Source organism: Leptosomus discolor, chromosome 6, assembly GCF_034619465.1.
Source record: "Leptosomus discolor isolate bLepDis1 chromosome 6, bLepDis1.hap2, whole genome shotgun sequence".
NCBI lineage: Eukaryota > Metazoa > Chordata > Aves > Leptosomiformes > Leptosomidae > Leptosomus > Leptosomus discolor.
The window spans coordinates 9,555,950-9,568,473 of NC_141396.1; the positions used below are offsets into that span (position 1 = coordinate 9,555,950).

The 12,524-nt window shown below is 39.4% G+C and overlaps 1 protein-coding gene across 10 annotated transcripts in view; it reads left to right on the forward strand.

Annotated features, from left to right (window-relative positions):
- Positions 1-12,524, forward strand: part of ABLIM1 (actin binding LIM protein 1) — a 138,837-nt gene that overhangs the window by 48,843 nt on the left and 77,470 nt on the right. For all 10 annotated transcript variants that reach the window (XM_086466876.1, XM_086466877.1, XM_086466879.1 and 7 more), the window contains one exon: positions 237-346. In XM_086466876.1, coding sequence (XP_086323002.1) covers positions 237-346 — 110 coding nt within the window. The remainder of the gene's footprint in view (positions 1-236; positions 347-12,524) is intronic.

The following is a 12,524-nucleotide window of genomic DNA, read 5'->3' on the forward strand; positions in this document are numbered from 1 at the left end:
TAACTATTTTAAACCAAAGCACAAGGCGAGTCTAACCTCTGCTCTGCTTGCATCCGTGGGTTGGATTTCTTCCAGTGCCTGGCTTTGCCAAGGCTACATTGGAGAAAATATTTGGCCTAAGTTTCTGTAAAATATAGATTGCACTGGGTGAAGGCAGCAAACTCAAGGCATAGGGAACAGAGTTAAATTCCTGACATAACCTTTGCTAAAATACATTTTTCTCTTTAACTCTCCAGACGTCCATTTCCACCAGGCGATCGAGTTACCTTCAATGGAAGGGACTGTCTCTGTCAGATGTGTGCTCAGCCGATGGCCTCCAGTCCAAAAGAATTGTCTGCCTCAAGCAGTAAGTATGCCGTCTTCTTTCTGAAGCTTCTCACTTTCCCAGGCTCGTCAACATTTGGTTGAAACTACGTTAATGCAATCATTTGGTTTTTTTAAATTTTTCTTCACCTTTAGAAATGTGAACTATCTCTGGGAACCGTCTTTTTTTCTTTCTTTTTTTTTTTTTTTTCTTTTTCTTTCATTAAAAGTGTCTGGTACTATAGGTGGGAAAAGACACACATTTTGATGTGAACAAATGACATTTCCCCAATGACTGGATTTTTAAAAGGGCTGATTTTTCTTTTATAGGCCCTGGAAAAGTATCTAACCGATGAAATCTGAGGTTTCAGAGTTGATAGATTCCCTTTTTTTTCATGTATAATTGCACAGGTTTAGGTATTCAAAAGAGGACAAAGTCAGAGGAAATTAATTTTCTTCTACTATTTAACACTTTAATTTAATTAAATTATGCTTTAAGAGGACTGTTGCCAGGATTATGCTTCCAGCAGGCTGATACCACAGTGATACTGTGATCTTAAGAAGAGAGAAAGCAAGTTAAGGGGAAAGAGAGAGAATGAAGAAAGTTTGAGAGGGAAATTAACTTGGTTTGCTCTTGGGTTTTAATGTTTTTAAAAGGTAATTCATAAATTACTAATATTAATCTCTGCCTCTGGTAGTTAATTTTTTAAATCTTTAGGGATTTCTGATTCTTTCTCTGACTGCTGGATTGTACTCAGCACTAATCTGTAGTGATTTACCCAGTATAGTTTTATAATTCAAAATGGCTGCAGATCTCCTTGTGACGCTGGGTACTTTTCCACTGATGTTGGTTTCCTGCAGGGAGACACTGTGCATTTTGTACCTGTGCTTGGCTTTAAGATCCTAGGATTATAAAGTGCAGTGTAAAGGCAAAGTTGGATAATGTTTGTGCTCAGCGGATGAGTCAAGTGGATCTCAGGTTGTCTGATTTGCCTGAGAACATGTAATCAGACACTTAGCAAAATGGAAAATGAGACCCATTTTTTTGCTATCATGCCTTTCTGTCTGTTCAATGATACTTTTCCACTATAATTGTAGATTTGGAGCTGAAAATGCACGGGCCTAATTAGTTAAGGAAGAATTTAGGAAGGTGAAAAAAGCCTTACAAAACTTACAAACCCACATACAGATGTATGAGGTACTTCAGGCACCCAGAGAATCCTTCTGAGATAGAAATAATGTGGAAATTGTATATGTTTGAATTACTGATATTCAGGAGGTATAATTGGCAAGGAACTGCAAGGCATAGAGACCTCGTCGGTACTGAAGTCCTGTTTCTAAGTGTGTCACAGCATTGACTCTGAAATGACTAGTGTTCGGTGGTGGAAATATCTGGATCACACTTCATCTGGTTCTCAAAAAGTGGCACATTTGTCCAGCAGTGGGGCCACTTCCCGGTTACATGAGTCCAGGTGCCAAAATGCCCCCTAGCAAATGATGGGCTAAAGTCATCTGATAGTAAGCAAGTGGAAGAGCTGGAGTGTCGCCTCCCAATAGCCATAGTCTCTGCTTGAATTGCTTCTTGGGTTCCACACTGAACCCAAGGTAACAAGGATTATAAAACAATCTTCCCTGCTACTTGTCATGGGATTTATTATTTTTTTTAATCAAAACTGGGTACTGCTGGGCAAACTGCCTTACTAGTACACAGAACAAGAGAGCTCCTGCTCTAAACAGTTTAGAGTGCACAATTTCTAAATCTGCAAGCACCTGCTACTGTACATCTTGTTCTTTTATGGATAAAGACTTGTAGAAAGATATAGTAGAGAGTTTCTGGTCATTTTAGAGCAAAACTCTCCAGAACAGGTGAATAAAAGTGAGACCAGCATGTGTTTATAAGTTCAGAAAAACTCAATTAAAAGAATAGTGATGAACCATCCTCTGTCTTCAAAGGTATGCCAGATGCTGCTTTAGCTTTGTCCAAAAGTTGACTTAGATACAGAGAAGTCTTTCTTGCTGGCACTGAAGAGTAAATTTTAATTAGTGTAAGCTGTTCCAGATTGCTTCCGCATCTCTCCTGCTGGCTGAATCAGACACATCAATTTTTTCTAATGCTTTGACCTTTTTTGAAAGGATGGGTTTTTTCATACAAGTTCTTTTAGAAGAGAATCACATTCTTGCTATGCATCTATTTAATATCCTATATTGCTGTCAGTTCCCCCTGATTGCTTCCAAGTATATTACTAGCGGAGGCTTTCCTTAAAACAAAGGAAGTTGGAGTTGAGGAAATTCAGTAGACTGAAAGTATATCAGGTGTGATTGGTTTATGTAATGTAAAAGGAAGCCTTCTATCTGCTAGAATGACTGCATTTATGTTGACATGCCATTTTCTGATGTCTGTTACTTCGCATAAATGAAAGGGTTATTAACAGCTTTTCCTGGATGATTTCAAGGACAATCAAATGCCTCTAAATACAGGGGTTAACATCTTGAATAACATGAACCTGAATATTGTTACACTCTTTTATAGTACACACCAATGAAAATACTGAATAATTAATGTTTCTTTTTCGTTTAATATTAGTTGGATCCATGGTGCTTATTTACCTTATTTATATTAATAATATATTTCTTTCACTGCACATGTATCCTCAAATATATATAGCTATTTTCTTGAACCGTTTCAGTGACTCCTTTTTTATTCTAATTTTCTAAGACAGTCTTTTTCAGTATACAGGTGCTATAGACTAATAATAATTCATAATTTAGGCAACCCTATTCCTTAGACAATGCTAGATGTACACAATGCACTAGCTTTGGGATTTTCATTCATTTGACAAGAAATCTACTACCAAATACCTGTAAATGGCTTTGCAGACAAATGAAATGGGTGGTGTTTGGTTTTGTTATTGTTTTACTTCATATGACAGCTTGATAAATGGAATGTGATCTGTAAAGCAAAGTGACTGGGACAGATGTAGAGCAGCATAGAAGCAGGGGACAACTAGACAACACGGACTAGGAGTGTGACATTGATGGCTTGGATAGTTCAGCATTTTCAAGATTCTGCCAAAGATGGGGCATTATTTCCTTTGGGGCCTGATAAAGGAGTAATATAAGTAATGTATCCCAGTAATTGCTATTTATGTTTTAAACAGTGTCCAGTTTGTATACAGCACCATGACTGCCCAGTTTGTACTATCTTAACCTCTTTCTGTTGTGTTCTAGCTACAGGTAACACACCTGTGTTTGTTACGGTCCATATTGCCTTCCCAGAGAAGCAGCTGTGCAGGCATCTATTGTTTCTAAACTTTAGGCAAAACTGCAACTTGTGCGCTTGGCTATTTGGTGATGGGTGCCCTGCTTTGCCCTCCCTCTCCCAAATTTTTCCTTCTTTTAATTAAGATCTCCTCTAATGTATCTCTGTTCCATTTCACTGTCCCTCAGCATTTTGCATTGCCTATTCAGTGGACTGTCTTTGAAGGCCACCTTTAAAAATCTGCAGATTATATGGGTTTTTTCCAGATTTCGTGCTGTAATTTAGAGTTGAAAAGAGTCAAAGCCAAAGTCAAACTTTTGAATTTTTCCCTATCATCATTGTTATTATTTCATGTTGTTCGGGGGTTTATTGTTTCCATGTTGTCAGAGGAGTGATTATCTAGCCATTACTTCCCTTTGACCTGGGAATTCTGAGTGCAGCTTTCTGTTCTTTTCATACATGTTTTATGTACCAGTGTAGGTACTTGAATTTCAAGGGTCCATTCTCTACCAGCAAAATGCAAAGAAACCCCACTGCTCTAGCTTATTAGTATGTTGTGGTTAGAAGCAAGTTGAAGACGCTTAGGTATGGCACTTAGATGATGCAGTCCCAAGTACTATGCTGCTGCCCGAGTCTTATCTATTGATGCTAAAGTCACAAAAATTAGAAAATTTGTGTGATTTTATCTTGTGTAAGGAGAAATTCAAGAACCTGAAGTCTGCTGAAATCCTTGTTTGTCATCCATGTCAGGGTTAGGTACGTTTGAAAGAGTTGTGTGAGTTTTATAATACGTGTTTCCAGCCTGCAGCATCTCAAACTATTTTATTCCCCTTGTGGCGAAATGAGCAGCAGCTGAGGGTACGTACTCTGGGTTTCTGTTAGCGTTAGTGTGTGAAGCAGAGGCAAGTAGATTGGCCACGTGAACAAGCTTAACCTCTTTGATACTTCTCCATTAGAGCATTTTATCAGTGAATTCTCACCAAGGCAGGCGGTAAATGAACTGACGCAGACATTTGAACACAAAAATCCCGAGTTTAGTCAGACCGTCATTTTTAAAAAGCTGGCTTGCCGCGCTGGCATGTGTTTCTTCTTGAATGCACAGGAGGTGTTGTGAAAAGTACAGCTGAGAGCAGAGCAGTTGTAGAGAGATCTCCCACTCTCAGGGTAGGCACATGAGGTGGTGCCAGCAGTCTGCGCTGGTGGAACTCGAACCAGCAGTCTTTTGGCTCAGAGGTCATCTTTGAAATTCTGAAGAGACTAGATGTCTTTGAACACAGTTTAATCCATTTCCGTCTTCCTTGAACAGAGATTTTTCCCTTAGGCATTCCACTTCACTACTTCCACCTCAGTAATAAGAATGTTGTGTTATTTCTCTGCCTGAAGTCAAGCCCTGTCTCTGTTGGTGCCTTGTCTGGGTGCTGGTAAGGAAGTTTTAGTTACTTCTGATTGCTGTTTTGCTGAAAGGCCGGATCACTTTAGTGATGTGCGTGAACTAATTAAGAGGTTGCATTTCAAATGAAAAGTGGTCTTTCTAGATGGATAGAAAAAAATTCCCTGTCCAAAAGAAACTGAAGCGTTACAATCACCTAGCAAGAGTTTTCATTTGAAAAATTCATCTTTTGAAATGATGGCAGAGACTTTCACAGCTTCCTCCTCTTCAGTGAAACGGATACTTGTGTCCTATATACGCCGAGATATCCAGTGATGATCCTGTTTGGAAAGAAGCACAGGGAAGATATTTCAACTGCCCTTTCTTTGGAACAGTCTCTCCTGTGAGTTAAGAGCATTACAGTACAGCCAGGACGTGGACCAGAGTTTTCAAAACGGCCAGTGTTACATGTACATAAATAATCTTTGGTGCAGCTGTTCCCTGACCAGCCAGTGTCCACGTGTGGATTGCACAATACTGTTTTGTATGTTTGTCCTTGTCTGTTTTGCACATTATGTTCTGGTTCAAAGAATGTAAGTTCTCTGGGACAAATGCTTTCATGCCTATCAGTACAGAGACTAACAGAGTTGGATCCTGGCTCACAACTGGGGATCTTAGCTCTATTGTGGTATAAATAATAAGCTTAATGCTTAATGAACTTGTGGGAGAAAGATATCTTTGTTAAGTATTCAATAGCCTTATCTCTTCAAATAAGATGCAGTTAGTAAAGCTCTCCCAGTAAATACGTGAAACTTCCAACAAGGTTTCTGGTAATGCTGAAGTACAGCAGAGCCAACGTACCTTACCTGTTGAAGAAGAAGGTGGGCAGGAAAAAATGAGAATCATCTTTTGCCTCACTGCCCAGAAACTGGGGGGAAAATGAGGGTGGTTTTGAAGCAACGAAGCATCAGAATAGAGAAGAAGCAAATTTACATTGCGGTCCTCCTTTAAAGACTCTGTTTTGTATTCAGGGCATAACGGTCCTTTCGTTTGATACAGATACAGATGACTGTTGCCAGAAACAATGTCTAGGCTGATTTATAGGCTTCACAAACTTCTCCATTAGAAATTAGCTGAGTGGATAAAATGGATGCAAAATCTCTTTTAATCATAGTTGTTCTGAAAAGTCTGCAGCTAGGATTTGTAACTCATTAGCCCCATTTGACTTGGCTTTCATTATTTTGTCCTTTATCCTTTTTTCCTGAGCTGTCTGAAAACTTTCAAGTCCATAGGGAAGACTTAAAAAATGAAGGGGAAGAGTTGGCTGGCTGTTTGTAAGCAAGCTATCTGCAGTGATTTTTGGCTTTAAAGGGTGTTAAGCAACATCCAACACATGATTTTGAGCTCATTCTTAGGAAATATCCTACAATTTCACGCTGTGTGTCAAAGCTACATAGTATATAGGTATTGTACAAATAGTTGGCACAGATGTGGGTAGGCTTTGTGTGTAAGACACTGAGCCCATAAGGGATACACACTCAGAAACTCCCACCTATCTCTGTGGCATTCAAGCCTGCATACCCGTGTTTAGGTACTGGAGATTCAGTTGAGGATTGGGAGGACCTGACAGAAGGAGCTCATGTAGTCCTATACCTCTTTTTTCTTTTTTTTTTTGATTTACCGTAGAATAAAGACATATCACAGACATCATTGTGGACTGATTTCAAACACTGATTTCAATCACTGATGTTAATCATGATTTGCCTAAGAACCCAGGAAACCTTGATTAGAATGACTGTTTGTAACCTTGTTTTACATTTAGAGTTTTAGTTATAAAAGGCTAATTGATAAGCATGAGGATACTCCATATCAGTACACATTTATTTAAACTAATGTAACTCTGCATAAATCCATCATATTCTTTAACGTCTATATTTTTCCCTAATGACTATTTTTGCTCATGATTTATGTCAAGCTCTATTTGAATGGAAATTGAAATTTAATTAGAATGTATAAAATGGCACTGTGGATTTTTTTTTAATTTCAGAAACTATCTGAAATGTGCCAGACACATGACGAAAGTAAACACATTAAAATATATTTTAATTTTGGAACTGCTGGTTTGTTGAGGTTCTGTAGCTTAGAAAAGTATTTACTTTGGATGACCGTGTCCTTAAAGATTTTAAAAGTGGAAGATCTTCTAGTACCTGATTTTGTTCATAGATAGGAAAACGAAAGCAAGTTTCTTTTCTGTGTTTTCAGATCCTATTTGAATTTTTAACTTAGATTTGATTAAATTCAAATGTAAATTCCTGATTTCAAATGAAATCCTTTATTTTTAAATGCCAGTATTTAATTCTCCTTACTTTAATCTAAATTTGATTGTGATGACCTTGCACAGCGACTACATTTATGACATAATGTATTGAGCATACAGTGGGTCTAAAATTTTACCCTGCCCCCTTTTTAAGAGTAAAATAAGCAAATCAACATGCATGAAATGATGCAAAATTCAGTGAAATGATGCAAAAGCCGTTAGATTACACCTAAGAATGTGCCACTCTTCCCTTGATACATCCTTCCAATGACACTGGCCTATCTTTATGATTTCTCACAGAATCACAGGATGTTAGGGGTTGGAAGGGACCTCGAAACATCACCTAGTCCAACCCCCCTGCCAGAGCAGGACCATCTAGAGTAGATCACACAGGAACGTGTCCAGGTGGGTTTTGCGTGTCTCCAGAGAAGGAGACTCCACAACCTCTCTGGGCAGCCTGTTCCAGGGCTCTGTCACCCTCACAGTGAAAAAGTTTTTCCTCATGTTAACGTGGAACCTCCTGTGCTCCAGCTTGCACCCGTTGCCCTTTGTCCTATTCTTTTGAAGAATGTTTGCAATTTTTGAGGCATTTTCATCATTTGAATTGCTTTCTTGGATTAATTTTAGTCCTTGCTTATGTTTCGTAACAAGGGATAAATTACTCGAGTAGCCTCCGTTGACTCCGCTATTTCTTATTTTACAAGGACTGGTATTTTTACTCCTACTTTACAAATTGCCTTAGACCCTTCTCTGCAGGTGTATAACGCATCGTTACAGACTAACTTTTGGGTGATAGAGACATAGCAGTGACTGTATTGAGAATATTGTTGTGGCAGGGGAGAAGTTTCTGATCTACAAATTTTCTGTGAGAAAATGTTCCTTCACAAAAATTACTGTTTTTCAGGAAGGTGTTTTCAGTCCAGTTTGCCTATTTCTTTTGTGTACTTTTGTGCTACATGTAAATTGGGCAGAAACAATTGTGAATAGACTATACGAGTGTACTAAGTAAGTATTGGTTGTTGTTTGTCTAAGCAGAACCCCATCTTGAACTTGGAAATCAAAACTTATCCATCTTGTTAGTTTTTACCAAAGAAGTACTAATCAAGAGTTAATTCCAAAGAAAGTTCTGGAGGAAGTGCAAGGAGTTGCTCCGTAAATGGGTGTTGCATGAGGAGGCATCACTAGCTTGAGAAACACAACTATCAGAGATGTCCAGAGATAAGAGTATCTGGGAATTGTCATGTTTGGGAAGTCTGTCAGGTAGTAAGTCAGGAACCAGAGGTCACTTAAAAAGGATGTGAAAAGTGCGTTGTTAGCTAGACTTTAGTTTGCCATCGGTTATCAGGGCATAAAAACCTTCCTAAAAGTTGCTGTATGTTTCATTCCTGTTGTTGGAGGTTGCACCCTGTTGCAATTGCTTGTTTTCCAAGAGTAACAATTGAAAATTACCCAAAATAGTCTGCAGATGAAGAGACACAATGTGCTATCCATGAGCTGGGTATTAAACAGTGAAGTTCGTTTGCTAACTGAGCAATTCACTTGTAGTACTGTGAGTTGGAATTGTGAATTTGAATTTAGCTGGAACTATCTTGAGTACTGAAGTGTGGTGAAACAAATAATAGGGTGAAGACTAGACTCAGCTTAGAGGTACCTGGCTGTGGTTTATCCTTCAGAGTAGTTTTACAGCTGGAAGTGCTAAGCTGAAAAAAAAATCTTCATCTTTTACAGGACAATTAGAAAGTCTTCTCTTAGATAGTTTGTTGCATATCTGGTCTTTCTTCCTCCTCCTAATTCACTCACCCTTTGGGTTTCAGTTCAGGCACCTGTATGAAAGACTGGGTTGAAGAAGGGACTGAGGCTGGTGTTGCAGAAAAAGGCTAACTTGGTGGTATGTTGCTTGCAGGGACAGTTTGCAGAAGTAAGAGGTTAAAATGTCAATTGGTTTGGCCTCCTTTGGGAAGGAGGTGTGGAAAGAAGGGAAATACTGTTTCCTTTTCCTCTGTAGAAGACTAACACAAATGCTTACATCAATAGAGAGGGGAAAAATAAAAACTCCTTTGACAGAACAATGTTGTGTTGACAAACTAGAGTTGGGGAAGAGCATTCATTTTTCCAAATAATTTAAAATTATATCAGATGATGAAAGAGCTATTTGCAGTAATGATACATCCAAGATGTGTATTAACCCGTTTCTTAAAGAGGTGAGTCAATGTTAGGCACACACAGATGGTTAACAGGGACTCATGTTGCAAGCAAAAAATGCCATTGCGATTTCCTTCCCTATTTAATCAACTCAAATAATTTTATTTTCTTTAAATATTTATTTTGAAAATACCAATTTTTCTCAACTTGCCATTTATAATAAACTGTCAAAGCCATACTCCACTTCCCATGGGAAATTTATTTCCCTCCATTGTATGTGCCCAGCCTTTTATTGTTAGATTTCAGGAGTACGAGGCTGCCCACAAGGGTTTGTTTTCCCTTTAGCAAAAGGGCAATAGTGTATTTTGTTCTGACAAACATTTCCCATCCTCGCATTGGCAAAAAGGAAGGGTCTGGCAGCAGATTTCTTGAGTTACACGCTCAGACCTAAATTCTGGATGTAAAATTCCTGATTTTGTATGTCCTTCTGTGACTTCCAGAACTCATCACTGCCCTGATGATCAAATGGTTATGCTTTAAGCTTTTAAAGCATTTATCATACTGTAAACAGACAAAGTGGGTTTGTATTTTTAGCTTTGACAGAAATATCTTGATGATCTGGAAAAGCCTGCGTGATATCATCAAAACTTTTAATTTCAAAGCAAGGCATTAAAAGGCATTGCCTGGTCTGTGGTTAAAGGGTGACTGAGGAAAAACTCTGGTCTTCCTAACTCTATAAGAAATTGTAATTGCGCAACCTTCAGATTGCCACAGAAAAATTATTGGGATGTAAGCTGTTTTTCAAGGTGGCCGAGAGTTATTTATAATTAGAGATTTCTTGACCTTGACTCCAGTAATAATATTTGCCTCTTTCTTCACTCCAAATCACCGCTCCTCTTAACTTGCTCTTTAGGTCCAGCTATGTTTGACAATGTATTTCTGTGTAAGTCCAATGAAAACTCGTTCGTTTCTTTTAAAAATAATAATAATCACCCCCAATTTGCCCTGCTTTACCTGTTTCAGGGCAGAAGCCTGCTGCTGTTGTCTCTATAAAACTAATGTGTCTGTGCTTTATAGGGAGGGGAACAGTAACAAAAGGCGTGTAATAGGAGTTTTACTCCTGTGACTCTTAGGGGATGCGGCAGCCTCAGACTTTATCTAGACGTGTGCTGCTAATGGCCATCAGGATTGAAAGGAACTTTTTGGTGACTTAATTATGCATCCTTAAGTGAGACTGCTATTAGCTCTGCTCACAGAGCTAGCCCCACAGGGAGCAGAGTTGGTATGCTCATGCACGTGACTTTGCATAACCATGATTTAGGACAAAAGCAGGTAGAGATGATTTCCCTTTCTTAAGTTATATGGGGTGAGCAGATAATGTGAGATAAAGGTATATTTGCTAGTAAATTTTCAAAGCAATCCAAATAGGAGTGGGTAAAGTCATATGCAGTCTGCTTAGGGTTAATACAGCTGTATCAGCGCAGAGCCCACTGCCTGTGCTGTGATCAGGGCTCTCCACTATTGGCTGCGAGCAGGGGAGGGAGGCAAAGGAAGAAAATCCACCGCTTAATTTAGGCAGTGACGAATGGGTTGCTGTGCAGGCTGTTTCACTCCTGGATGTCTGGGGTGATGCAGATGCTAAAAAGGGAAATGCATTTTCTCATCTTATCTTTACAAGCACGGGTGGCAGCTCACCCTGGCCTACATCTTTTAGTGAGGCTGCTTAAGGTGCTTGTGGGGTGGAGGTCTTTTAATCATATATGATGTTAAGGTGCCGTGCTACTTTCCCTTTTCCTGTCCCCCCATTTTTCAATGCTTTTGGGCTAGCTGACTCCACATCACAGCCCTTTTGTCCAGGCACTGGCATTTGCTTTTGTATCTGGACACATCAAATATAACACCCTTCTGGGCTATTTTATTCCAGAGCTGTAGCTTTAATATGTTGCGATATTATTGAGCAGGCCTAGCCAGAGTATGTGAAAGACACAACAGGTATTTTAAGCATCTCTGGCAGAAAATCGTGTAAGAAGCTTTTGCTTGGCTGGAAAATGGTGCTGTCAGCTAATGCTGTTATGAGAAAGCGTGAATTCAATTTTTATACACAATGTCTGAGCAAGTGGACATTGCTTGTGGAGGCTGCAGCTGCTGGCGTCACAGGGGGGCTAGGGAGGCTACACTGTGATTAGGGTAACTGTATGTCCAGTGGTCTCAGATACAATCTCTTTTTCCCTGCTTAGGATGGATTTTGGGGGAATACATTATTTTCCTGACATTGCTGACAACTTTCTTCTGACTGGGTCGTTACTGAAGTCATACTGCAGTGCTTATATTGAGAAATGGCTGTCATACAGCTGAAGATTCTGAGCATGGATGCAACACATATGAACATGTGTTACTTCCAGTTTCTTATGGGAATCAGTGCCATTCAATGTCTAGTCTTAAGTCTTCCTTCAGCTCAAATGTAATCCCACATAGTGGTGTTTGTGCTTTTCTTTGGATCCTAAGTGCATAGAGGAACTGTACTGCTCACTCCGCGTTTTAACCAGTACAATGCACTTTCCTCCTCCTCCTCTTCGTTATCTTGGCACAGCTGAATGCGTGGATGTGGAAGGAATGGGAGTAGGGAAGAATACAGGTTATATGACAAAAAGAAAGCACAAGAAAGCTCAAGATCAATGGGTGCAGTGGGTCTGTTAGACCCAGGTATGAAGTCAGATAGGACTACGGTAGGAACCAGTGCACAAAATTTTGGGAAGAGTTTTCAGATTTTTTTAGTACAAGTCTGCTCTGGCATATGATTGTGGACCACTAGTCTTACCTCACGGCCCTTTTATTTGCAGCATGTGCTGGCTGTAGGTTGGGCTGATGCAGACTGTGCTTAGTGTGATACTGAGACCCTGCCTGTGTGTGCTGTGGGCTGATGACATTCAGCCAAAGGCTTTAACGTGCCTCATGCAGGCCTGAGATCGTAAATGGCTTTTATTTGTAGAATTTGGATGAACAAATCATCTTTTCTTAGCCCAGCCCAGCCTTATTCGCTTTCTATTTTAGGAGATAACGATAATTGCTAGCTTTTCATGTATATACCCAACTGTTTTGCCAGAGTTAAAATCGAGTTTAGGTAAAAGCCATAT